A 27,487-nucleotide genomic window follows, 5' to 3' on the forward strand; every position below is an offset into this window, starting at 1 on the left:
TCGACGCTTCACTCTGGGGAAGCCCTCAAAAAGTGTTTGTGTGGGTGTGAGCATGTCTCTAGATTTGTGGTTGTGTGTATTGGGCTCATGAATGCAGACATTGTTTGATAGCAGTGGGATGGAAGAGGAGAGCCTGTGCTCACAGTCACTGTGGAGGAGGAGGAGGAGGAGAGAAAAGGAGAAGGGGAGGGAAGGGAAGGAAGGTTTGTAAGTGGGTCGGGATAACAGGGAGATTCATGGGGGGTTGGGAGCACCCCCAGTGGATTGCACTCAGAAAAAAGGAGAACTGGGTGGATCTACGGTAAATGGTGATTATGTAATTTGTTCAGATATACAAACTGATTGCCATTCTCCAAAAAAACAAACAAACAAACTGAGATGTGGAATAAAAATGATTTCACTCTTTATTATTATAATTTTTTTATTTGAATGTATAATACCCTAATTCATTCACAATTTTACTTATTAGTACAAATGCATTTTGATAATAAAACTGGAACACTTGTGCACTTTGTAAAGACACGACAACAATGAACAAAAGTCAGCAAGTTGATCCACTGCCACAAGGTTTCCTTCTAGTTTGTGAACAGTTAATTGTTCTACATGCCTGCAGAAACTCTGCTGGTTGCCAAGGTATGCTCTAAAACTATAACTAATGTGAAAGGAAAGAGTGTACTGTGGGCTGCATAATTGGTGACACAAAACCACAAACACAAGGAAACTGAGGATGACGTGATGACAGTTATATGTGGCATCACAGGGCTCAGACACCTGGCCCTGTGTGTCCATATGGAAGAGGCCTCAAGGCCATATGGCTTATATGTGTGTCTCAAACTCTGTTGAAGGCTGTGCTATTTGTGTTTGTATGTTTGTCTATTTGTAAGTTGTGAGGGGCCTAAATCTTATTGCAGAGTCACTTGTAAGTCATTTAAGTTGTGGGTGAGAAATTGGTTGTGACTGGGAGGTTAAGACCTCCGTGTCCCTTGAAATAACAAAAGCATGACTGCACTGACATTTCTAAATCCATATCCTGGTCTAAGCCCGCTCATACTGTTGATCAGCAGGTCTTGTTTTTGAGTCCACTAATTTGCACTTGTGATGTGCTTAGTTTCATTTACTTTGAACTTTCCACCCTCACACTCCAATTTAGCCAGTCTAATAAGCCCGGGTGAAGGGAGAAGGCTAATTCTGATCAATTTACAATGTAAAGCTACTGTTTACCCAAAGCTCTGACTTACCTGACAGGAACGATATAACCAGAAATTAATGTCCACACGTGCAAAAGTTCTGTTTTTAGTGGGCAGCATCATTGTCAGTTTTCCCACATCTGTGGTCCATGTCCTACAAACAGCTTGTATAAAGATTAGCCTGTGATCTGTCCTAATAATTGGCTATTCAACCGAGCTGCCATTAAAGAAGCCCTCATAAACATATTGAACTCATGTCTAATCCTTTATAATGCATCAGCAGATCAGTGCTTGCTTCATTGCTACCCTGGAATGGGTTTGTACAAACACAGAGACGTGGACACATGCACACACGGTGCACACACACACTGATGGATGCGGTGAATTTTGGGCTTCGGAAATACTCAATAGTTAAAAGGAAAGACCAACCAGTGCATCGGTGACAGGCAAGGTGGAAGCAGAGAAGAGGAAAAGGGGTTGGGGGAGGGAGTGGAGGAGAGACGCTGGCGCCCCGCCAACGTTGACGAAAGCTGCTTAGCCCACCCAGTTGCCATGGATACAGTGAGGAGCAGCATGTGTGTTTGTGTGTGCGGCTGTGTGAGAGAGAGCTAGAGAGAGAGAGAAAGAGAAAGAGGGAGGGAGGGAGGCAGACAGAGAAAACCAGCAGGCAGGCGTTAAAGCAAGTCAGAGTGGGAGTGAAAGAGCACCAGACAGCAGGGTGGAGGGAGAGAGAGAGAGAGGGTGAATGTGTGTGCGCCAGAAAGAGAGAGGATAAAAAGGTAGCTAAAGAGCTCGAGGGAGACGATAGAGTGGGAGCAATAGAGTACTAGATAATGGAGGTGCACTCAGAGTGTGTGGAGCCTCCTGTGGCCCCTCAGTGTGACCCCCAGCCTACAGGGAAGATCAACAAAGCTGCCTTCAAACTCTTTGGGAAGCGGCGCACTGGATCTGGAATGGCCAGCTTCTTTTCCTTCAGGAACAAAGGGGCTACAAACAGCGGAAACAACGGGAATTCTGACAATGGAAATTCTTTGAATGGAAACAGCTCAGGGGCATCGGCGGAACTTGTGAGGAGCAAAACCCACGATGGACTAACGGGCTCTAATAACGACGCTGATGGACAGAGAGGGGAGGGACTTGCAGGCCTGGAGGTGGGGCCGGTGAGGTCTCTGAGCAAATCGCTGAGTTTCTTCTCTCTTCTCCGACGCGGGAGTTTTAGGTCGAGTGAAAACGGAGGAGCAGGACTTGTCAGAAGAGGAAGGGGCCTGAAAGGATTTTTCAGCAGCATGCGATGGAGACGTAAAGACAAAACAAATGAGGGCGATGGAGAAGAGGCGGAGGCGAAGAAGGACAAGGACGGAGAAGCTGCTGATGCTGAAAAGGTAAAGGACATTACTCTAACCCTTGAACCACCTCCCCATAACCACCAAGCAGACTGTGGGGATGCAGAAGCAGGACCCAACCTCCAAGCACTAGAGACTCCCACCACGAGTGTTACCATGACACCTCCACACTGTGTTGCCATGCCAGGGCCATCTGGTGAGCCAGACTCTCCCTTTCCCTACACGCCCATTGACTCACCACTGCGACCACCCATCCAAAAGCCAAAGCCTCAATTTCCAGTCTCACCCCCTCCCTTGCTACACCCCCTTTGGATCGCTGCAGCACTGGTGACCCACCATCAGAGCCCTCTGTGGACCGACTCTGCTCCCTCCTCTTCACTGACGTCACGTCCCTCAAGAGCTTTGATTCTCTCACAGGCTGTGGTGACATTATTGCAGATGCCGATGAAGAGGGCCCAGTGGGTAATGGGGGCAGTGGTACCAGCAGCAGTAGCAGTGGGGGAGGAGGAGGTAGCGTGGGAGTGGGTATTGGGAGAGTTGTTGGTATCACCAGTAGCATCTCCCCATCTAAACCCCCTTTATCTTCTCAGATGTCCCAGCCCATGTTCTCTGTCTCCCCAAACTCTGCACCTGCCTCCCTCCCTGCCCGGACCAGGGCACAACCTCAACCACAACAGCACCCACCCGGGAGTGGTGTGGTGGCCTACATGGGTGGAGGTGAAGAAATGGCAAGTCCAGAAGGAGTGGACGATGCAGACATGCAGGGACTCTGGCACATGTTGCCTTCCACAGGAGACAACTCCCCTGCATTGCCCCGATCGCATCAACCTTCCTCCTCTACCCCTACTTCCACTTATCCCCCTCGCACCAACCCTGCTAGCAGCTACCTTCCCTCAGCTTCCAGGAGTTCAGATAGAAAGGTACCACAGGTGAAGGCGCTGGGACTCAGTAAGATTCCAGTAGTTGGTGGAGCGGGAAGCCGGGCAGCTAAACCCCCTCTCCCTCACGCACATGGTCGTCACCCTACATCGCCAGGTGAAAAAGAGCTGCTTAGTGACGAGGGCTACTGGGACACACCGTCAGCAACACCTACAGCAACACCTGATGAAAGTGGGCTGCAGCATAACCAGAATATGGCCCTATCACGTGACAGTTGCTCTGGAGACCACCTGTATGACCTCTACAATGATCCTGAAGAAGAAGCAGAGGATCAGGGGGGAGATGAAGATCCAAACAGCTCGCCCTCTCCGTCCACTGAACACAAAACGAGCCCCATCTCCCAAGCAACTCTGCCTTCCTCCTCCTCCTCTTGCTCCTTCCGATCAATGAAAGGCAGCGCCAGCCTTCCTCGAGAATCCAAGATCCCGGTAAGCAGCAAACCAACCACACCCCCTCACTCTGCAAGCCAGTCAGCCCTGTCGTCCATCCTAGAGGCTGAATCAACTCCACCAAAGACGCAACCGCCTCCTCCGGCTCGCACCAGAATCCCAGTATCCAAGGTGCCAGTTCGTCGTTCTGGAAACAAATCTGGCGGCACAGCCAGAGGGACTGCCCACAAGAAGTAGCTTCTGTCACATGGGTGATTTTCCCCTGGACTGGAGTGCACATTGCTATACTGCAGCTTACGTAGAGCCAAATGTTTCCCCAGACAAAGAAAAATGTTGAGCTGTACAGTCAATGGCCTAGGAATTCCTCTCAAATCTTTAAATCTCTCATTCCTTAGGCGTGTTGGCTCACGAACAGCTACATTAGAGTAAGTGCTTTGTTCACCTGAGAAAGTCACTAGGAAACTTGAAAAAGCTAGGTTAACATTTTGCAACCCTCCTTAAACCTTTGGGGGTTGACTGTTGACAATCTGTTAACTATACGACCACCACTTTGACAGAAAACAAAAGCAGAGCACCTTTTTTTCTTTTATGTTTTCCTTTTAGATTTCCACAATTAGTTTAACTCAATCTGATAGTAAGGACCTAATCTAATCAACATTATTATTATTATTATTATTATTATTATTATTATTATTATTATTATTATCTAATCTGTAACACGTACCTCCTAATTCTCTGATTTTAGAGCCAAAGTTTTTGATTTTGTCATAGTTTGGAAAAGTCCCAACAGTTTTCCTCCATTTTTCTTTTGGTTGCTGTAAATGTTTTTTTTAACATGGTCTTTTGCTGACCGCACACTGGTTTTAAAACTATACATGAACTCTGAACTGCTTTTATTACCTACTTTGCAGCTACAAAGCTATCCTGCAGAAGGTCACACTGCATCTCATACTTTTTAAGATCGATTAGCGGATTTCTTTTTTCTTTTTTTAAAATCCATTTGGACTAACTTTGGCTTCAGCCTTTGTACTTGGATCTCGCTCACACCCGAGTGCTTCACTGGAAGTACATTCACAGAATGTTAATCTCTGGGATTTACAAATGTTTAAATACCAATGGAAACCTGCAAAACTATCGCAATACATCAACCTGGAGGGATCCCTTGCACTAAGGCTTCGTTGTCTGCAAACACACACGCACATGCAGAATCATACACACACACACATACACATTTCTTCTCGCTCTCTGCATGTAGTGCCGCATATCAAGGCACAAAGGTCAGGGAACATCATCTAATGCTGAAGGATCTGACACATGCGCACTGCTCAACCTTTGGCACTGTATTTGTAGCTACACTGGATAACTTTCTTCTCTACGAACACATGCACAAACACATTTTTTCTAGCTAGTACTTTCTTCTTCACTGGATTTCGTACTGTTTTTATAGACTTTCCCTTTCTGCAATCATACTGCACGGATCCTTAACTGTGACAGCACCAGCTTTCTAACACTCTGCCTTGTCTTCTTTCTGTTACTCTCTGTTAGCATACTGTATAGGCTAATGTGGATGGATGACAAGTGCCAGTTTAGAGAACTAGGATATTATACATAGCAAAATTTGGGAACTAATGCTAAATGATCGACCTCGCCCCTTCTTCTCCTGGCTATGAATAAAACAAAACAAAACAAAAAACAATGTATAGCCTAATTTCACGAGCCACCACAGCTGCGAGTGAATGTGAATGTAGCTTGACATTGTAATGGATATTTGTGAGAACATAGTTTTCTGTGTTCTACTATCCTCTTTGTCCCTCTTTTGTGGGGGCAAGACAAACTGGATTTGACTCTTTTCTAAGTCCCCTGTGGCTTGCATTGCAAAACGCCGCTTGTTTTAGAAATAAGAGGGTGTGTTGCAGTCCTAGAAGGCCTTTGTTAGTGATACAGTGCAATCAGTTAAAAGGGAGCAGGTTGGTCCCTTATAGGGATTTCCATAGAATTTTCATAGGATATGCCAAGTGTAATGTAATCATTCCCACAGAAGCTATCAGTGACACTTGAGTGTCATTCTCGTTCTTTAAGCCATCTCATCTTGTTTAGAGTCTAATGATTGATCCATGACACTGCTCCGGGTTCAGATATCTTTTCAGCCTCCCTATGGTGTAGTGTAGGCGACCATGGAGTAACCTGATTCCGAGACTGCAGTAGGAACTCTCCTAGCCAAATAAAAGGGCGCCCTAGAGGTCACCTGGGAAGCAGCAAGTGATCATATCGGTTCACATTTTCCCTTTCTTTAGCTTTAGACCTTTAGCTGATTGCTGATTGAGAAAGATGTTTTTTCTAAGTAAAGTATTTTTTTGGTTGATGTTATTGGTTGGCAAGATTTTACTTGGATTCCTTTAACAGTCAGATTCTGTAGAACTGAAAAATGACAGGTCATTATGCAATCAATGTCCACCAGGTTTTGTTTAAATATAGAACATCACTCTATCCAACATGTCACTGTTTCTTAGCTTCATCCAGGTATGACATGGCATGATACAACTGTTGCACTGGGATACACTCTTACTCCTGAGGTCACCATGTTTCCATCATGGGCTCACCAACACCAGACTATTCTTTGCAGGCACACACTTCTCTTTTCTTTTCTGGGCCTTTATGTGATCATTTGCTCTGATGAAAAGCAGATCCCCCCCCCCCCCCCCCCTTTATGTTTCTATCTGTTTATATTGTGAAAACCTCATTACATTTTTAATAAAGAAAACTGTATTTGCGCTGATAGATGAGCCCCTGACTCTTTGTAAGCACATTTACACCATCATAGGAGTTATGTCCTTTTTGTGTTTGGAGAAAAAATAAAATGGAGGTTGAATTCCACTTCTCTCATCCCACCCCTCATGTCCTGGTGTCTTAAATCCCTAAGGATCAGCCTGAGTGAGAAAAGGTGATGCATTGAGTAGAATGTAGCTTTAGTTTTTGGATATTGTTGTGGTCTGGCACTTAGGGAGAGGTCATTCTGGGTTGGGGATTACAGGTTATCAATAAATCCTATTGATTGCTGACATGAAAGCCCGACAGATGTGTCACTAGCTACTGTTGGTGTCTGTTGGGGAAAGAAAGGAGACAGACAGGCACGGTGATGACAAAGAGAGACAACTCATGCATGTGGATATGAGACCCGTGTGTGTCCTGAATAGATGAAAAGTATAGTCGCATTTTTTTCAAGAATGGCTCATGTTGCTAGAAAAAGCTTATATGTTGTGGTTTATCCATGTGAAGTAGGAGGAGGATTTGGTGCAGTGCGAATCCCCTTTGTAATGGTGCAGCAATTCCCCCTCCCTCTTTATCCAGCTCTCTACACTCCGAGGTTTATGTAAAAGCCTTACGTAAGACCATAACACTCACTTGTACCAGCCCACCACATCAAAGCCAGGGATGCTGACAGTAAGAATGGTGCGTAATGTTGCATGTGTGTGTTTGTATATATCTGTGTCAGCTGATCTCATCAGTAATCTGCTGTTTGGCTGCTCGATGTGGACAGTTGTTCTCAGTGTGAGCCATGTTTGTGCTTATTTGTTTTCGGCCATAAATCTGGTAAAAGAGTGCAACAGAGAGCACTGAGTTTCTGATGAACAATGGGGTTCTTATTCAAACCAGTGAGGAAGAGAACAAGGGAAGGACTCATGGTGAAAAGCAAAGAATAAGTGGCAGAATAAGATTTATTGTGAGTATGTGAATGGGTTTGAAGAGCTTCAGTGCTCTTAAATGAAGCTTTTATTTAGCTGGTATAACTTCTGATGATCACCAGCCACAAGTATCCACTTGTCACTGGCCACTTCTACAGCTTGCTAGTAGTCCATGCCAGTCTCCTGTTCCACCACATCCCAAAGGTGCTCTATTGGATTGAGCTCTGGTGACTGTGGCGGACATTTGAGTACAATGAACTCATTGTCTTGTTCAAGAAGCCAGTTTGAGATGATTTGAGCTTCGTGATATGGTGTCTTATCCAACTGGAAGAAGCCATCAGATGACGGGTACACTGTGATCACAAAAAGTAGACATGGTCAGCAACAAGCTGTGCCATTCAAATGACAATCAGCTGGTTCTTAGGAGCCAATATGCAATAAAAATGTGCAATAAAAATATCTCAGACAACACCACCAGCAGCCTGAACTGTTGATACAAGTAGGATGGATCGATGCTTTCAGTTTGTTTACAATAGATTCTGACCCTACCATCCAAATGTTGCAGCAGAAATCATGATTCAGCAATTTTCCCCCCTAATTTTCTACTGTCCAGTTTTGATGAACCCTAAAATTCTTTCCATATATGAGTGGCACCCGGTGTGGCTTTGGTCTTTCGTAGCCCATCTGCTTTAAGGTCTGGTAGTGGATGACCAGTAGTTTTGCTCTAATAGATTTAGACCTACAGTTTGCTTGTAGGCAAAATATTCTAGCACGGGCTGTAGTAAATAACAAATAAGCATTTACTGCTGTCATAGTACTGTAAGTAAAAGTACTACCAGTTGAATATAACAAAAAAGATGAAAATGAAAGACTACACTACCTATCTGGTGGTAAAGAAAAAAAATTCTAGCACAGACAGAGAAAAATGAAGGCCACTAGTATTTACAAAAACACATCTTGATGGTAGGTAGGCTTTCCTGGCCTTGATAAATGTGTGTGAGTGCATGTGTGTACAACGGAGCACCATTCAAAAGCTGTACCCCACATTCTGCATGGCAGCCTCTCCACAGTTGTTCCCATAGTAACTCCACTAGGTCAACCAATAGAAAGAGGGGGCTGGGCAGGAAGGAGGATGGGAGTCTGTTTGGGGGGTGGGTGCTGACACAGTGTGTGAAAGATGTGATTGGAGTTGAAGTGCTGCAGTAAGAAATGCATACAAAGACAATAAAACACCAAGTGAAGCCTTTAGAAAAATGGAAATGCAATAAATTTGAATGTGTGTGACCTTCAGCACACAACACATCTTTGCATCACTGGATTTCAACTTTGCATCCCCATGTGAAGCCTCCTCTCACTACTATTTTTCGCCTCTTCACAGGTGTTAGTGTCATTTTGTCCTCTGTCCCTCTTCACTGTTCAGTCTGCCTTTTGAGTGACACTACAGTTCATCTCAGGGCAAGACTGTGCAATCTTCCTTTTATTAAGAATCCATGAAGCGCAAAGATTTTGACTCTTGAAATGGGCACATCTGTTTGGTACACCGTAAAGACGAGAAGATCCAGTACAGTATGACACTAGTACAGCTGTAACCTTCAGAATGTGTAAGTCTAGTTTATTCCTCAGGACGCCAGACAGTCCTGGATACCAAACAATGTTAAGCATCACATGGTTATGACACCAGTAAGTTCTTTCTAAAAACAGCATGTGCTCGTCTAGAGTGATAAATTCTGTTTTGAAATAAAACGGAAAATGTGATTAACTTGCAAACTGAATATGACCGTGTCAGGCATGAAGCAAAATGATTCAAAATTTAATTATGAATCAGAAGATAAATATTGAGAATATTAAAATGTAAGGTCAGACACAGCAATACAAAGTACAAAGATTTGAAATTTTTACTCAATATTGAATTAAAAATTATACTAAACTGAGTTTATGCTAAAACCTTCCTGAGATTACCATCTTATACTAACTCAATTCTCAAAATAAATTTCCCTAAAAGCATTGATATAATATATAATATAATATACAATATGATGACCACATTAAAATAATCAGTCTAACGTAGTGAATCCATAGATGTATCTAGACATGTATAGCTCTACTTAAGCATTATTGGTATTTTGTGAAGAGCAGGTGTATAAAATCACCCAGACACATAGACTGCTTCTACAAACATCTCTAAGAGGATGGGTCACTCTCAAAAGTTCAGTGAATTCCAGTGTAGTTCTGTGATAGGCTGCCACCTGTACAACAAGTCCAGTCGTGAAATTTCCTCACTAATAAATATTCAGTCAACAGTTAGTGATAATATAACAAAACTGAAGTGATTGGGAACGACAGCAACTCAGCCATGAAGTAGTAGGCCATGTAAAATAGTGGGGTTAGCAGATGCTGAGGCATAAAGTGTGCAGAGGTCGCCAACTTTCTGCAGAGTCAGTCACTGCTGACCAAACTTCATGTGGCCTTCAGATTAGCTCAACAACAGTGCATAGAAAGCAGCCGCATCTGAGCCTTAGCAGTGATGTAAAGCATGTCGTCACTGGACTCTAGAGCAGTGAAGACGTGTTCTCTGGAGTGACGAATCACGCTTCTCCACCTGGCAATCTTATGGACGAGTCTGGGTGTGGCAGTTGCCAGGACACCAGTACTTGTTGGCCAAGAGTCAAGTTTGGTTAAGGAGTGGTAATAGTGCTCCCAAATTTGTAAGAACAGTTTGGGGATGGCCCCTTCCTGTTCCAGCATCACTGCACCAGTGCACAAAGCAAGGTGCTTAAGGCATGGATGAGTTTTTTGTGGAAGAACTTGACTGGCCTGCACAAAGTCCTGACTTCAGCCACGTAGAACACCTTTGGGATGAATCAGTGACCCTTAGCCTGACCTTCTCATCCAACATCAGTGTCTGACCTCACAAATGTGCTTCTGGAAGAATGGTCAGAAATTCCCATAAGCACATGTCTAAACCTGTGGAAAACCTTCCCAGAAGAATTGAAGCTGTTATAGCTGTAAGACGAATGGGATGTCACTCAGGTTTATGTGAACATGTGAAGTTCAAGTCCATGTGAACAGGAGTGGACTGGTAATCTGGTGCACTTTTGGGCTGATGGGTCAATTGAAGGTCCACTGCACTACAAGCACTGGCAGCAGGCCATTTGTTCGCTGTCATGTATATATCTATAGATAGATAGATAGACAGGCATATAAAAAAAATGGGTTCAGTAGGCGCTTAGAGTCAATTTATTGGATACACCTTGGTAGAACCAGGTTGGTTTCCCTGGGCTGGCAACATTCAGAGGTTTTGATCCACAATGACCTTTGCCAACACATTGTTGCAGTAAATTTGTCAGCTGTACAGTAATGATGGAAATCTTCTGTTCAACCACATGCCAAAGGTGCTCTGTTGAATTAGTGCTTGTCGAGGAATGTGAGTACAGAAAATGCATTATCATGCTCAAGAAACTGGTTGGACAGAATCTGAACTGTGTGACATGGTGTGCTATCTTTCTGGGAAATGGGAGGAACCAGGGTTTTAATAGTTTTGCAATTTTCATTAGTTTTTATTTTTATTTAGTTTTGACTTCAGATGTTCAATTTTATATCAGTTTTAATTCGTTTTTACCAATTGTTTGCTAGTTTAGTTTAGTTTTTATTTTTTTTGAAAATCCTTAGTTTCAGTTTAGTTTTGATTAGTTTCAGTTATAGTTTTAGTTGTGTTTGCAATAATTAAGTGTAACAAAATCCCAGTTTCATCATATCAGTCATTCTCTTCTGCTCATCCTTGGGTATGTTGCTATTCCAGCTACCATACCCTGCACCCTGGACAAGTCGCCTGTCTGTCGCAGGGCTAACATGCAGAGACAGACAACTCACATTCCCACCTATGGGTTCTTTAAATGAATAAATAAATAAATAAATAAATAAAGGCAGATGAACAACCATTAATACCAGGCAACTATAAAATGTATATCTTGGCCCCAATGAGACTATTAACTCTTGCAGCACCGGGTGTTCGTAATTTTGGTTAAAGTGAATTGATAAATTTTTTGAAGGCAATTGACTCACACAGTTATATAGATATCCCCGTCCTGTTGTCTCGGGATGCATCACGCTGCCTTGCCTGGGGTTAGCTTCTGTTTTCTGGGGATGAGGGTTGAGTGTGCTCCCTTACCTTCTCAAGGTAAGCTAGGTTAGCCTTCTGGTGTGAGCTTTTCAAGTGCACTTTAAGGTTTGTGGGATTTTTTTCCCTTTAGAAATGTCCCTCATAATTTGTCTCTTTCCACTACAAGACACTTGCTTTATCCAAAACACAGTCATATTCGAAGTAATCCCAAATTGGACTCTGGCTCCCGACTTTTCCTGACATGATTCTGCGCGTGGACGGAGCAGCAACACAGACGACTCGACTAACGTACTTGCCACCTGCTGGCATAATTAGACAGCAAGAAAAAAATCTGGAAACTAAACTTCATTTTCACCCTTGACTATTGTATGACACGCACACATCAATGAAAACTAAACACATTTTTGCTATAAATTCAGTTAATTTTAGTTAGTTTTGTGAACACTCATTATAGTTTTAGTTAGTTTTCCTGCTGAAATTTTTCTTGTCCCTAAGTGTGCTAAGAAAATATCCCACACCATTACACCACCACTAGCTGCCTGTAAAGTTGACACAAGGTCAAATGGATCCATGCTTTTATGTTGTTTATGAATTGAAATTCTGACTCTACCATCTGTCATTTCATTTTATGATGAAAATAAACTCCATAGTATACAGTCTCACTTGTGAAGTAATTGAAATCCAAATGCTCTAAATAGACACTATTAGCACAAACACTGAGCAGACACAGCGGCCATGGCTGCCTCTGTTGGTGCCAAATGGCAACTCCTGAGGCTTAAAAATGAAGCCAGTGTTGGAATTAATCTACTTGTTTATTAGATTTAAATATTAAAAAATATATAAATGATATAATGGGTGCTCTATAACATTGATTTGAACTGAACTGAATTAACTCACTCATTCATTCATTCATCTGAGACAGCAGTTTTAGTGTTCTTATCTTCTCTAAGAATATCTAATATACAGTCCACAGTGTCCCATTTATCATGCTCGTTGATAGGTTCTTAAGCATTAAATTTAAACCTTTTTTTCACCTTCCTTTAGTTACTTTACTTTCTACCTCTTAGATATAGCGCACAGTGATAACACACTTTTAAAAATATGTGTATATGTATATATATGGTATATTTATGCTTATATCCTTACTCTCATTCCCCTTATTGTATCTGTAACATGCAACTTCTGTTGGTGCTGTGCTACTGGAAACTAAATTTCCCGTAGGAACCCACCCGAGGGATTAATAAAGTTTCATCTAATCAAATCTAAACTGGTAGGTTACTTATCAGCTGATCAAACCCAGCCAGAAGACATTACACTTCTTGTTATTTGCTGTTTACAAAACAGCTGAAATCATCACTTATAATTGCTTATACTTTGCACAGTTCAAAAAAAATAAAGTAGAAACAATGGAATTTCCCTGTTTGTCCCAGTGCAGCAAATAAAAAAATGTAAAGAAAATGAGTTGCATGAATATTCAGAACAGTTCTGAGATCAAACACCAATGAATCACTGGCCGCCCAAGAGAGTTAAATTGCATTCAGGCAGATCATTCAGGAGAGCCGATATCTACAGTGATAAAAGTGTACAAGATATCCTTCTCAATGCTCTTTACTGTGTATTTGAGGGAATTGATGCCATCCGCATTCATGGTCCAATGTGTTTGAAACAGTTTATCAGGATTCTTTGGATTTGGGTCATTGTGCGCGTCTCTTTGATGTTTGATCATCCTGTACCTGCCCGTCAGTAAGTCAGGTCGAGAAACCTGCATTCCATGTAAGACTATTCGTTTGTAGATATCATCGTCCTCACCACCCCAACCCCAGTAAGTGTTTGGGAACCCATTAATTTTCAAGTACTGATGTTTGTACAATGAAGCGACCCCACCAAAGAAGGTCTTATAGGGTAAGTCGAAATTAAATTTGTCCATGCCTATAGCCAAGTGTCGTGGATTGTCAAAACATCTGTAGAGGTTACGGTCATCTAGGGGAACCAGGTCTACGTCAGAGAAGAGGAAGCAGTCATAATCATATTCCTTGAGCGCTTCGACATATCCTGCATTCATCAGTTTAGCCCGATTGAAGACTCCCTCTCCATCCTGGTTGATGACATAGACTCCGTAGTCCACAAGCTGTCGCTTCAGTATAGGATGCAAGTAATAAAGCCAGTGCTTCAAATGCTCATGCCGATTCCGGAATGGGATGATGATTGCCACCTAAAGACATGACAATAACTTTTATTTTAACATTTGAAAAATTAGCCCGTGATTCACAAATAATTTGATTTGATTGATTCTAGGGTAGCTTTGCATGATTCAGTATTATCTCATACTAGGTGACAGTTCATCCTCTCTCTAGCTCTGTTTGCCTTCCCTTCAAGACTGCTTTCTTTTGGCTGGGAGCAAACCACAGGTGTGTTTGCTTGAAATGACCATATTAGGGTCACTGGGATCCAACTGTAGAAAGAATTGTCTGAAATGGAATGTTTGTAGCTTTCTGAAGCTTGTGCTTTTAGCTCATGATAATTGTGCGCATACAATGACAGACCTCATTATTTAAATGTGACGTTTAATATTAGCATGTATGTCACATGTTATCCTTAAAGGCTTAAAAAAGCATGACGTTTTTTCTGAGTTTATTTCAAATGATACTGAATCAAATGAAGCCAAATAAAGAAATCTGTGAGTGAGTTAATCATTATATGATATATATGATACCATTTTATCTCTATATATTACCTCTAATTTCTCTTTTGGTTGGGTAAAATCAGGTTTTATTTGATCATTTACACCTGTTTAAGTATTGAAAAAAAATATGAAAAAAGAGTGCCAAAAACATGTAAAAATAAATACACAAACAAATAAATAAATCCTTACATAAATAGTAAATTTAAGGAAACTTTTTCCCTTAAATGCAAGTTGCTATCAGTTGCTGTTTCTTTCTTTCCTCTCTTCTTCTCAAGTAATTCACCTACCTTCTGCTTTGCAACACAGTCTTGTGGCTTGAACCTTCCTCCTTTTTGAAGGAAAGGACTGACTTCCTTTCTCACATGTTCCCAAGTCCTTCCGAAATCAAACTCAACGAGGAGTGGACCTATGAGATCTGGGGGGTTGTCAGGGCAGGGGCCCAAAGTTAAGCTGACATCAGATGGTGTCGGTGCCATCTCACTGCTTTTGTTTGAGGCTTCGATCTTCTTCGCCAACAGCTTCGCGACTTGCTCCTTTACTATCCCTGAAAATGTTTTGTTTCCCAGTGTCAAAATATGTGTCCCAGGAACAATAACCACAAAGCTTCTTCTGGAGTAGAATAAAACCAGCACAAAACATGTGACACTAACAAAAGAAAAAAGTGCTAGAAAATTAAATAATCTTTTGACGTTTCCTGCCATCTTTTATCTTGAGTATACTCAGCGGCTCTAATCTCCCTTGTTACAGCTCAGTTGCCAGCATATCTGTGTGTTTGCAAGTCAAAGGTATTTCAAACAAAGAGCAACCCAACCGGTTTTTGTTTTTGCTGTACGACTTCCTTGTTCACGTCACCTTATCAGGATAGGCCTCGCACCTGTGGTTATTAATTAAACATGACATCTTTTGACTAATTTCTCCAGTGTACAAGACCCTATTGACTGTTTCATACCTAATTTGTTTGTAATGTGAAAGTAGATTACTTCCTGGCTTTCTGAGTAATTCAGTAAGAGAGCACTAGTACATTTTCCTAACATCACTTTCTTTAATGTATATCTTACCTCCAAGCAATTTCAGATGACCAACAAAGTAATGTAGTGACAAGAATTAGTGATTATTATGGGAAAGGTTTAATTAAAATAGTAAGTTCTGTTTGAAAATACGGATATAGTGATATTGGGGGAAAAGAAATCTCTGAAAAGTGGTTAAAGTGTGCCCTCTCCTGGTTTGAATAATAGTGTTTAAGTTTGAGATCTGTCTACATGTGGTAATTTCTGTAATCCTCTGGATTGTTGCTGATAAGTATCCAATGCTCTAGATAACTGTCATCAGAAATTAAGAAACTGTTTCTATATAATTGGTGACAATAGTCATGGAACACTGTCTCATATTGTTTGCAGCAGGAACTCCTTACAGATGAATGATGGGTCCTCTTTAGCAAAGTAATATTGGAACTGTTGGCAGGTTATGTATGTTTAGGATTGTGATTTTATCAGCAAAGCATAAACCAGCCTTTAATGACGTTGTTAGTACACTCGGCTCCTTGTTTTCTGAATGATAACATGAACAAAGTCCAGCTACTGTATATTTACATTTGGACTTACTGACATCAGTAAATAAAGCTTGCCCAGAAAAGAAGAAGTCAGTGTTTAAGTCATGGGACCAACTTAAATAGTGAACAGAGGCCATGCTCATCTGAAAGCATAAAAATATTCCAACTGACTAATAATAAAACATAAACGGATGAAATGCCACAGTGTTGAACTGATCCGATGATTGTCTCAAGAACACAGCTCCGTCCTTCCATCTCAAATCACCACAAGCATTCTGTTTTGTTTTGTTTTTAACTTTTATTGCCAAAAATAACAAGGTAATTCACACCAACAACATGACCTGAGACCAAATCTGCAGCATATAATGGTGAGGGTTATTCAAAAACTTAATTTAAAAGAAAAAACATATATACACATATACATATACATACATACATACAATACCTAAGCACAGATGTAACAATGTTAAGGCTTGAGAGTCCTTTCAAGATATTTTATAATTAGTCTCCATTTTTTCTCAAAGGTTGGCACTTTTAGTTATAGTTGAGCTGTTATCCGTTCCATCGTATAGACATGTCTAGTTTTCAGAAGCCACTGGGCAACTGTGGGTGTTTCTGGTTTGAGCCAGTGAATTGTTATCATTTTTCTTGCAGTCATGAGGAGGAGATGCAGGAGAAAGTGCTGCTCATAGGAGAAACCATCAGGAAAGATATCCAACAAAAAGATCAGAGGATCCATTGGGAGGTTGACTGACAATATGTTTTGTATAATGTTCTTGACATCCATCCAGTACTGTTGTATGTAAACACAGTCCCAAAAAATATGCGTCTGGTCCCCCACAAACCCAGACCCAACATTTATCACTGACACTACTTTTGGATAGAAAGGTTTTCAGTGGAGTTCTAAAAAATCTTAATTTAACCTTCCAGTCAAATTCCTTCCACATTTGATTATCCACCCCTCTATGGCAGCCACAACAGATACTCTCCCATGTGACATCATCCAACATTATATTGAGTTCCATTTTCCATTGTTGTTTTATATTGATGGTATTATCAGACATGTCAATCAGCAGTTTCTGGTAGATCAAAGACACTTGGTTTTTCAATGTACCTGACTTGTCAAGCAGTTTTATAAAATGGTTTTCCAACCCGATTGGTTCTCTTCTAATATTGTCCCAGTCTTTATGCTTTGTAATGTAGTCCCTTAACTGTAAGTAATGGTCCCCTGGGGATAAAGCATATTTAGACCTTAGCTGGGCAAAACTTTTAAGAGTATTCTTTTCAAACAGCTGATTGACTGTAATCAATCCTTTCTCCGCCCGCCTCTCAAAACTCCGATCTGACAACGATGGAAGGAACTCAACATTTCCATTTATGGGAACCGCTCGAGACATGGTCAAATTCCCTTTTAACATTTTTAACACTTGGTAACCCATGGGTCAACTTGGTTGACCCATGAGTTAGTTATTTTAATCTTTTTCCGTGATTGTGGGTTGAGAAATGGGAGACTCCAAAGTGAGATACCTGGTAATGAATACTCTTCCATAGATACCCACTGCATTTCTGAATCATGAATAATCCAGGCAGCCATTGATTTTACTTGAGCTGCCCAATAGTACATTCTGAAGTTAGGCAACTTGAGGCCCCCTTTTTCCTTTCCAGACATTAACATTTTGAGTCTGACCCTTGGTCGTTTATTCTGCCCGATAAATTTAGATGTAATGCGTTCTAATAATTTGAATGCAGACTGTGGGATCAAAATGGGTAGGTGCTGAAATAGGAATAATAGGCGTGGAAGAATATTCATCCTTATACATTCAATCCTCCCCATAAAAATGAGTGGGAGTAGGTTCCATCTGTCCAAGTCCCCCTTAATCTCCTTGAACCACAAGCATTCTACTCGACTTCTACTCGACCATTTTCATATATCATATAATTTCAAAGATTTTTTTTGTGTGTGAAATGGTCCATCCACCCACTTCCAGGCAGCTTTTTGGCACAGTGAAATCTACCGCCATAATCAAACATGAACATGTCAAAAACTATTAAAGATAAAAGCCTGAGAGTTTTACTGCCCTTTCTTACTATCAGAATGAATCAGGATCTGTGATTGTTGCTCAATCTCAAGTTGTACCACCGAAAAACAAACAAATAAATAAATAAAACAAACCAACCCACCACCCCCCTAACCCCCAAATATCTTTAAAGATATTTGGTTGCTTTCTTTTTCTACATTCCTTTTACCAAATGCAGAACAGAAATAGCCCAACTTTTGCATCCTTAATGTAAGCTTTTGGAAGTATCCTTCTACATTTTAAGTTTAATGCATTACTGTTACACACAGGACATATGTTACATGTTTCTGTTTTTTCTCACAGAGTTAACCTCCTAGGTTATGGAATAAAAACAGAGCCCTGACTTGTTAAATGAACTGAATGCTCTCCCCGTGACCCCACTCACTGGCAGTATATTGAAGAGTAACATTGAAAGACTGGAAGAATACGTTTCAATCCAGTTCAAAATCAGCTGAGTGGAAAGACAGGCACTGTTTTGAAATGTAAGCAGATCTCCATTGCAGTAGGCATTCTCTGGTCAGCTGATTTGAAACTGCCACGTCTTAAACAAGCCCACAGACCTTTGGGAAAAAATTTTGCTTCACAGAGTGAAATCAGATACTTGATTCACAATAACAGCACAATTAGCAATCAGTTCTAGTTCAGCAGTTGAAGCTGGAGCTGGCATCATCAAAGAATCCATTATAACCTTTCAGCATATTGTTATTGAAGTGGTCTGAGAGGGAAGTAGACTCTTGCGCCTCATCTGGGGTGAGTTTTTAGGGCTCAGAAGATCTAGCCTATGAGTGAAAACGCTGAGCAGCCACGTCTTTAAAAACAAAACAAAAATGGTAAACAGTGTAAAGTAGTATAAAAACTATCAATGCAGATGTGGTGGCACATCTTTAACCTGCTAAAGTGACTTTTTCAATCCTGTGAAACTAAAACACTGCAGTGACCATTACACCGTAAATGTGTGCTGACCTTCCCGCTCATCTGGTGGGAGGAGCTTAAAACAGAGAGGAGAGAGCTGCAGGAGGGCTGGGCATAGACTGCTAACCTCCTTATTTTGACTTTTTGAACTTGGTTTTTGTTCCTGTTGCAGCTTCAATATAAAAAGATTTTCTTTAATTAAAAGTCGTTGTTTTTCATATTTTGTGCTTCTTGAAAAAATGGCTTTGAACTCTGATTCTTGATGATCGCTTGTCTATAGCATTTTGTTTCAATTTCAACCGGGAAGAATGAGAAGACAACGCAGATGGGCTGATTTTGTTTGACAAAAGCAAATGTTTGCATGACAAAGGCATTCAAATACCGAAAGGCCAGTGGCAAAAACAAATAGGAGCTGCAAGGCGACCAGAGGGCTCCACAAAAATGATCCAAAATACGAAGAAGAAAATATCAGTTTGTCAGCACCATGAACAAATGAATACTTTAACATCAACACGTACTGGTCAATTCAATTGGTCAATTGGAAACAATGTATTTGCAGGGTTCTTTTTTAATCAGTTGATTGTTTTAATACAACTAAACAACATTTTCAGATATGGACAGATATGGACAAAAACCTCCAATATTTTCGCCCAGTTTTGTTGTTTGTGATTTTTGACAAACCTTTATGCAATAAACGTAAACAGTACACGTAATTTATGTATTTCTTTTCCTACTATATGAGGTGTGAAAAGTTATCCTGAACCTAACCGAGTAGTCAAAGAAATCACAAAAAATCAATAAATAAAAATTGGTGAGCCTTTGTGAATTGTGGCCTCATCTTCCTAATCTTGCCCATCAGGAGTGGCACCAGATGCGGTCTTCTTCTGCTGTTGTCCATCTGATTTCAAGGTTTGATGTGTTGTGCATTCAGAGATGCTCTTCTGCATATCTTGGTTGATATTTGAGTTACTGTTGCACTATCAGCGTGAAGCAGTCTGGACATTCTCTGTCACCTAAGTCACTTACGTCACTTTCTTCCGCTTTGATTTGTTTCTTTGATTCTTGATTTTATCTTTATCTTGATCATAACCAAATGCATTCCCTTGCTGACTTTCTGCATTGGCTTACTAGAACTGATGTGTTCCAATGTGGATTTTCCTATTTTTTTAAAAGCAAACACCAATTTTAATTGACAATGCAGATTATTTTGTGGAAAAATTAAATAGCTCCAATAAATGATCATCCAACTAAACCGCATTTTCATTCCCCCCCAGTTCAGTTCAGTTACATTTTATTTATATAGTGCCAATTCACAACAACATATCAGGGCACTTTATCATCATAAGTAAAAGAACTTTAAATGTCATAGATTGAAACCTGATGATATAGCAAGCGTTTTGCTTTTGTGGGAAAAGGGGGGGGGACCTCCCTTTGAACAATAAGAAACCTCCAGCAGAACCACAGTAAGGGCGGCCAGCCAACTGCCTCCACCAGTTATGCTGAATGAAAGGGAGAAAATAAGAGCATAGAAAAACCACAAACAAAGCAAAAATTGAGAGGGAGAGAAGATGAAAAGGTAATGACATACAGTAATTACAAAGACAGCAACAGAGAGGAGTGTAGATCATATCCAGTACTGGTCATCTTACTTCAACTCAATATCCTGGCAGTAATCACATGCCTCTGACTCAGCTTTTGTCTTGGCAGGGAAATAAAATCTTGTCAGGAACAGCAGAAATAAGGGTGGAAAATTTAAATGTCTCAGAATAGCTAGCTATATTATGCTGAATTTAATTAGCCAATTGCCAAAAGTGTATTCTTGACAGCACTAATGGTCTGTGTTCCCAAGACCTTTTGACTATAGTAGATATTAACTTGCAGCTATGAAATTGAGTAAGACTGAAAAAATCTAAACAAAGCACAATGACATTTTTTCTTTCCTTTTTGTTCTTTTCAATTTTTTTTCACCTTACACTGTGCTGCACTCTGCAGTGCTCAGACGTTAACAGCACAGAGATCAGAGTTTAATATGTTTGTGGCAGCTAACACAACACACAACCATCAATGAAACAACAATGATTAGGATGGTTTATTGTCAATAAATGTTCCTGATAAAAAAAATTTCAGGGCAGGAGCAAGCATTTGCTTTAATGACTGCTTTCATTTCAGTTAAACCAAGTTAAACTAAACTCGATTAAAAACGTTGTAAACAGTGACCTCTGGTGGCTGTTATGTACAGATGCCATTCTATAATAGTCAAGACTGTTTCAAACCATAAACTATGTGGCTATTATTGTTGTTTTTAATATTTTACTTATGTTTTTTTTGACATATTATTTTTTGTTTTAATAAAGTCCTTAGTTGTGAATTGAATGCATGCCTCGGGCTCATCTAAATTGTTAATGCTCTGCTGGCTTTTGATTTCTGGCTAGAAATCATATATTTAGCATGATGTGCTGGGCCACACAGCGCAACAAGGGTTTAACCACGTTCATTTAAATGCAAGTGTTGCCCCATGGAAATATCTGTCTTTTTTTAATGCAAAATGAGGCACTGGTTGCCGTGATCACCCTTCTCCACGTGTCTCCAACCTCAAGAACTGTAAAAAAAAAAAAAAAAAAAAAAAAAAAAAGAACACTGATGTTCCTCTATGTTAGCAGTTGATGGGGCTCTAAAAGGGAGTCCGTCTCTATAAAACCCCATCTAAAATTCCCAATTTTACAGTACAAATTTGTAGTGTTATTGTTGTTGTTATTAGTGTTAAGTGTTATTGTCTATGGTTTCAACCAACAACAATTCTAATGTTAACTCTTAAAAGAGGACTCTTTTATTTTGGTAGTCTCCCTCTCTTGCCCAATGCAAGGAATGCATACTCCTTTGCACACACCACAAAACTGATTCACTTATTTATATGCTTTTTTGATTTATTTGCTTCTTTTTTATTGCAGGCTTAAAATGCTTGTAACAGTAGTTTTGTTTAGTTTAGTTTTTTTCAAAAGTACTTTAAATGTGAATAGCAGATATTTAACTACCAACTCTTATTGGTGCTTACTGGTAACTGATGTTCCCTCACTACCCAATTTTCCCAGGACTTAGTGGATGTGCCTTTATACTCTATATTATATATTTACAATGATTCCAGTCATAAATAAAACGTTTTGTTGAAGCTTCAGCTGAACTTGCTGAGCTTTCATATTCAGTCAAAGTCGCTTTAAATGCCTTTTGTTAGATAAAGAATGAGGAGACTCACCTAAACAGCAGGGAATTAAACAAAGGACTCACTTAAAAAAAAAATCCCAGTGTCCTATAAGTGTATATTTACCTAGCTGTGAATTTAATCTTTCTTATTTCTTTGAAAAACTGCAAGTGTTAAGTTTTATGCGGTTGTGACATCACTGGTGCAGACAGTTTCCTTGCACTACAGATGAATATTGAAGCAGGCTCAGACTTCAGAGTTCAACCATTCTTTTTTTTTTCTTTTTGTGTGTGTGAAAACAATAGTGCAAAAAGTACTTAAAGTATGTGCAGTTATGTATATTACCACTAGATGGTACTAATGTACCACCAATAAGGAATAAGCCCATTAGGAACGTTATCCTGTGCCAGTCATGTTTCATTTCAGATAGTGATAAATTGACACACTCCGGCCTTAAACCATTCTTCAGACCTAATTTCAATGATATCAGTTTCTTTTCATTAATAAAAAAAATATAAATGAATTGAAACTACAAAGTAAATACAAGTACATACAACCAAACGGAAATGTGTGCATGCTACTGCATTTTTCTTCTTCTTGTGCAGCTCTGTTTTTAACCACACTTTTGGATAAATGGGCTGTTGTTCACACAGAAACCTGATCCTGAGGCATTTATAGATGGAACCCAGCTTTGGTCTTAATATCTTAATTTTTTTTTCCCAAATACTTCCCACTGGCTGGTCATTTTTGCTGCTACCACCGACTCCAGTTTCAGAATAAGAACGATGCTTACTGAGACACATTTTGATTTTATATTCAGACAAGTGGGCATGTTGGATTTACAGCCAACTCACACTGAGCTAGCAAACTAGTGAACCCCTGTGAATATAACCACACAAGTCTTTTTTCTGGCACCGAGGCATCCCTTTGGAAGTGGGAGGACCTGCTTGTTTTGGACCCAAATTTTACTTAGCATGCATACTTGTGGTGTCAGAGAGGCATTTATGCAAACCTGCATAATCTCTTAATTAAATATTTGGTTATATTTTTTAAGAGAAATACTTTGGAATTTTTGGTTTGAATGTTAAGGTGGTGCCAAACAATTGTTCTTTGGCACCATATAAGTAAAATAACACATTCATCCATTGTTCATTTGCAACACTTCGGGGACTTTCTCACTAAATTTTTATACAGGTCAAACCAAACCAATTGGATGCTAAAATGCTTGCAACATGGACAGGACTGAGCCAAATGTTTCTGAGAACAGAATAAAATATAATGTATGTTGTGGTATATTAGCAAATATACAGATACATATATAACTTTTTAAAAAAAATGTTGCAGCCTGAAATGTCCTAGTGTAACACCTCGCAGAATATCCAGAGCTCAAGAGGCATAACAACATGTCCACATACACCCCCACTATCAGAAAATTTGAATACACTGCATACACAGATTCTCTGCAGTCATAGACACACACACACACACACACACACACGCACACACATACACACACACACACACACACACACACAAACACGCGCACACGCACATTTATACTCAACCACCGCTCTTAAAACAGCCCTAGTTACAGCCTAGAGAACTCAGCAGTTTAGTGAAACATGATGCCCAAACCACAAAAGTGTGTGTTTGTGTGTGTGTGGTTTTGAGTGGTCTCAGCTGTGTGGGGCATACTGCAATGACAGCCAATCAGAGCTAATTCAAAATCAGAGTGGTTTTGACGGCTCCATGGTCTACCCGAGGGAACAAAGCGCTTTATATGTGTGTGTGTGGGTGTGTGGGTGCGTGAGTGTGTATCTGAACACACCTCTTCAACCTTACTCTGCACTCCACCTGCTTCTGATTGCCAAAATGGCCTGATAAAAATCAGTTTTTTGGATGTTTTCAGCATTTGCATTCCACAGCCTTTATTCCAGAGTTGAAAATTTATGGAAACGTATAGAAATCATTTGAATTTGAAATGAAAGCAATCCATTAATATGCTGTAATTTAAAAAAAATAATCCCAGGTACTTATTAAAGCTCATTATCGTGTCTAAAACACAGTTTAGAGTTGCCAGCTACCAATTTTAATTTCCCGTTAACATTTTCCTGATGATAATCTGCTGAATTCTGTGGTTTAAATCAACCTTACCTCCCAGCCAAACCAAAGTTTGAACCTCCTTCCACTTCATTTCTACTTACAATCTACAACTACAGAAAGTTGGGAACACACCACACAGTATTTTTTCCCCTTAATTTGAATTTTCATGTTCTTACCTATATATAATTCGTCTAGTTTAATTCTCAATTAAAAATACTATATAAGCATCAATGTGGGGTGGTCCATGGAGGCAGAGAAGGTTGTCAATTCTACATTTTGAAAGGCAAAAGAAAAAAAATAAAGAAAAAAAAACACTAAAAGTAATAATAATTTAGTTTGGATTGCTTTTTTTAATGGCTAATGCTTTTAATGTTTTTTGCTTTAAAAGAAACAAACTATCAGTTAATTTGCATTTAACATGGGTTAACAGCGACCCCTGCAGGAGAGGCAGGAAAAAAGGGCATTTCCTCTGAAGCTGTGATGGGAAGCAGAAAAGAAATGGCTCAAGCTGTCAAGCTTATTTATTTATTTGTATCACAGTAATCTGTAATTGGCCATAAAGCATATAAATGGTCCCCCAGTAGAGCAATAACCAATCAACAAGAAAAATTTCGAAAACCAAGCCTTTATTTTTACTGTGAAATTATGTACCTTTGTCAAAATTATATTATTTTATGTAAATAAAATATGTAATGTAATAGTTTTTAACACAATATAAACAAATCACGTTTTATTCACTCATTTTCTTTTTATATTGTTACAAGCTGCTTGTTTTAGGCAACCTAGGTTTTGCTGGCAGCCTTGAAAGAATTTTAGGGAACTAAATCCCGGCATGACTGATTAGGAAATGTTTCGATTTGTGACAAAATTTTTACTGACTAGGCTTCCACTAGATTAAAGGATTCAAAGAAGACAGTCACATTTCATTTTAATTTTTATTTTGGTAACTATGCAACAGCAGGACTCACAGCACCAATGAATTTTTGGTGGGTAAAATGCAGAAATCTTTACTATCGAATCAAATATCAATACAGTGGCACCAAATATTGATAAATTTATTGAACAGATTGCCCCTGCAAACCTGTGATCACCCCAAAAAACTGTGAACTCTTATGCTATGGTTGTGTAACCAAATTACAGTTCAAAGAGGATTTTTTCTCCGCTGGTGGTCTAACCTGTGACGACAAAGAAATCCTTGACAAATGCTTGGCAAAGGTGAATTAGTGCATAAATAAGGTGACAGCTATTACTACAATACTTTCATTTTCATTCAGATTAGTAAGGGATGTCACTGAGTTCGATATTTAGGGCTCTATTACGAACATGTGGCTTGTACAAAAACTGCTGCACTATCTGAAAATGATCTTTTAATGCATGCTGACATTCCTGCCAGTACTGCCCAGTGCACTCTGGGACTTGGGTTTTCAGGTGGCATACTTCTGACCAGTCGCTCTTTGTCACAAGTGTGCCACTCTACCACGAACATTTCTATTACAGCCATTTGCAGTGTTTAAGAGAAAGCTGAGTTGGGAACTTCTTTTCTTTAAAAGTTAGAGAAACATCTGCCTTACAGTGAGTCACGGGGGCCGGGTGTGAGGATCTAGTGAAGGAAAAATGACAAGCACCATCCTCTGCTCCTCGTATCATCCGTCGCTCCCGTTTTCTATGTGACAGAAAGCTGGTGTTCTCCCAATAGGCCCAGGGGCGATGTGTCAGTAGCAAGTGCAGAATGAAGGAGAAGCGCTCAATTAGGGCCCATTGACGTATGGTTTTCACACCTACCTGTAACTATCTGCTTCTCCCATCCCTGATTGGTAGCGCTGTGGAGGCTCTCTCGCTCGCTCCCTTGTTTGCTCAGGCACACACTTGCTGCCTCAAACAGCTGTCTCACTCGCTGACACACTTGTTTGCTCATTTCCCTCTTCATTAAGGCTTGTCCCCTCCATCTTAGGTAAGATAGACCTCCAAACTCATTTATTCGCCTGCCACCATTTGGAAACATAGTCCTGCCTATTCTGCCCTGCTCAATGAGAATCTCAATGAGTGTGATGGAAATTGATGTAATGGTTGCAGCAGACTTTATAAAAGGAAAAGAAAAAAAGCAGTAACAAATAAGATTGCTAAAATTCTTTTTAAAAATAAGTCTATTTTTGTATAAAATAAATAAAATAGTTTATTTAAATGTGCTAATTTTATTTCTTGTTAACCTCTTAAGCCCCAACGCCCCCTGATACGGGGGCAAAAAGCAGGAGACCAGGTAGGCTTGGGGCTTAAGAGGTTAAGAGATAGATGAACTACTGTTACATTTGTATGAAAACCAGGCAACTTTTCATACAACCTCCTTCAAATAAAAATAATTCTGGGGCACAAGAGAGACAATGTGATTTGAAGATGTGCAGAGAAGAGATAGTAGATGCTCTGGACAAAAACAAGAAGGAGGAAAACCACAGAGAAGGTTTGTGGATGTAGTGAAGGATGATTGGTGTGACAGAGGAGCATGCTAGGATGGGTGATCCCTAAAGTGAACAGATAGAAGAAGAAGACACCACCCTAAATGCTGATGAGTTTCAAACAGGCCCAAACAGGGCATACATTAACTTAGAGATATATAGTAATCCAATGGTTTGTATTTTAGCTTGTTATCAGAAATGATATCGACTTTATTCTCCTTCTAATTCTTGAAACTGCCAATAATATTTTCCCAAAATATGTCAATCCACTCTTTCTTCTTAACTCTGGAGATTGACCTGGACATTTAATCAAAATCAGACTACTTTATTGATCACAGGATATTCTAATATCGGAAAAGTGAGTGTCTGTGATTAGTTTTGTATCAATTTTGAAACTTTTTGCGTTTTGTATGCCCCCCCCCCCTTCTTTTACTTCCTGCAAGGTTAAAGGCTTTCAAGAGATCATTGCTTCACGTTGCTAGCTGCTTTCATTATGAATGACATGTTTTGGAAAATAAAAGGTTCCAGTGATGGAAGTTATGTTAGATGGTGTCATTAGCTACTTTTTACATTTAGACTTGATTGGCTACAAAGAACATCCTGCTGCAATGAAAAACCAAAGTAAATTACATGTAAGGTAAGGACCTGTGCCTGCTTTCTGCTGTGCTCTATGTAAACTCCACGCGACTCATGGTTAGCTAGATTGTTGCCTTGCTATTTTTGACTTATATATAAGCTACTCTTACGTGTCTTGCATTTGCTATTAAGTACAAATATAATGATGTATTTTCCAGAGGTTTTAGTCTTGAATATATTTCTAGCGGAATAGCTGGACTGTGCCTTAAACGAACGGGC

General features: G+C 40.0%; 2 protein-coding genes and 1 long non-coding RNA gene across 6 annotated transcripts in view; 2 read left to right on the forward strand and 1 right to left on the reverse strand.

The window, feature by feature from the left end:
- Positions 1-31: 31 nt before the first annotated feature.
- On the forward strand, positions 32-6,427 carry LOC146511250 (APC membrane recruitment protein 2-like). Its single transcript, XM_085172320.1, is given in 2 exon segments — positions 32-2,789; positions 2,792-6,427. Coding segments are annotated over 2 exon segments (2,073 nt in total). The 5' UTR covers positions 32-2,020; the 3' UTR covers positions 4,096-6,427.
- A 107-nt stretch (positions 6,428-6,534) lies between these two features.
- Positions 6,535-15,136, reverse strand: LOC146511251 (beta-1,4-galactosyltransferase 1-like). Its single transcript, XM_085172322.1, has 2 exons — positions 14,632-15,136; positions 6,535-13,873 (listed from the first exon to the last, which is right to left on the reverse strand). The coding sequence occupies exons 1-2, from the start codon at positions 15,043-15,045 to the stop codon at positions 13,208-13,210; spliced, it is 1,080 nt and encodes a 359-aa protein (XP_085028448.1). The 5' UTR covers positions 15,046-15,136; the 3' UTR covers positions 6,535-13,207.
- An 11,329-nt stretch (positions 15,137-26,465) lies between these two features.
- Positions 26,466-27,487, forward strand: part of LOC146511252 (uncharacterized) — a 161,325-nt gene continuing 160,303 nt past the window's right edge. For all 4 annotated transcript variants that reach the window (XR_014876016.1, XR_014876018.1, XR_014876015.1 and 1 more), the window contains exon 1: positions 26,466-27,269. This is a non-coding gene — a long non-coding RNA (uncharacterized LOC146511252). The remainder of the gene's footprint in view (positions 27,270-27,487) is intronic.

The sequence above is a fragment of the Neolamprologus multifasciatus genome, chromosome 9, assembly GCF_963576455.1.
Source record: "Neolamprologus multifasciatus chromosome 9, fNeoMul1.2, whole genome shotgun sequence".
Classification (NCBI taxonomy): domain Eukaryota; kingdom Metazoa; phylum Chordata; class Actinopteri; order Cichliformes; family Cichlidae; genus Neolamprologus; species Neolamprologus multifasciatus.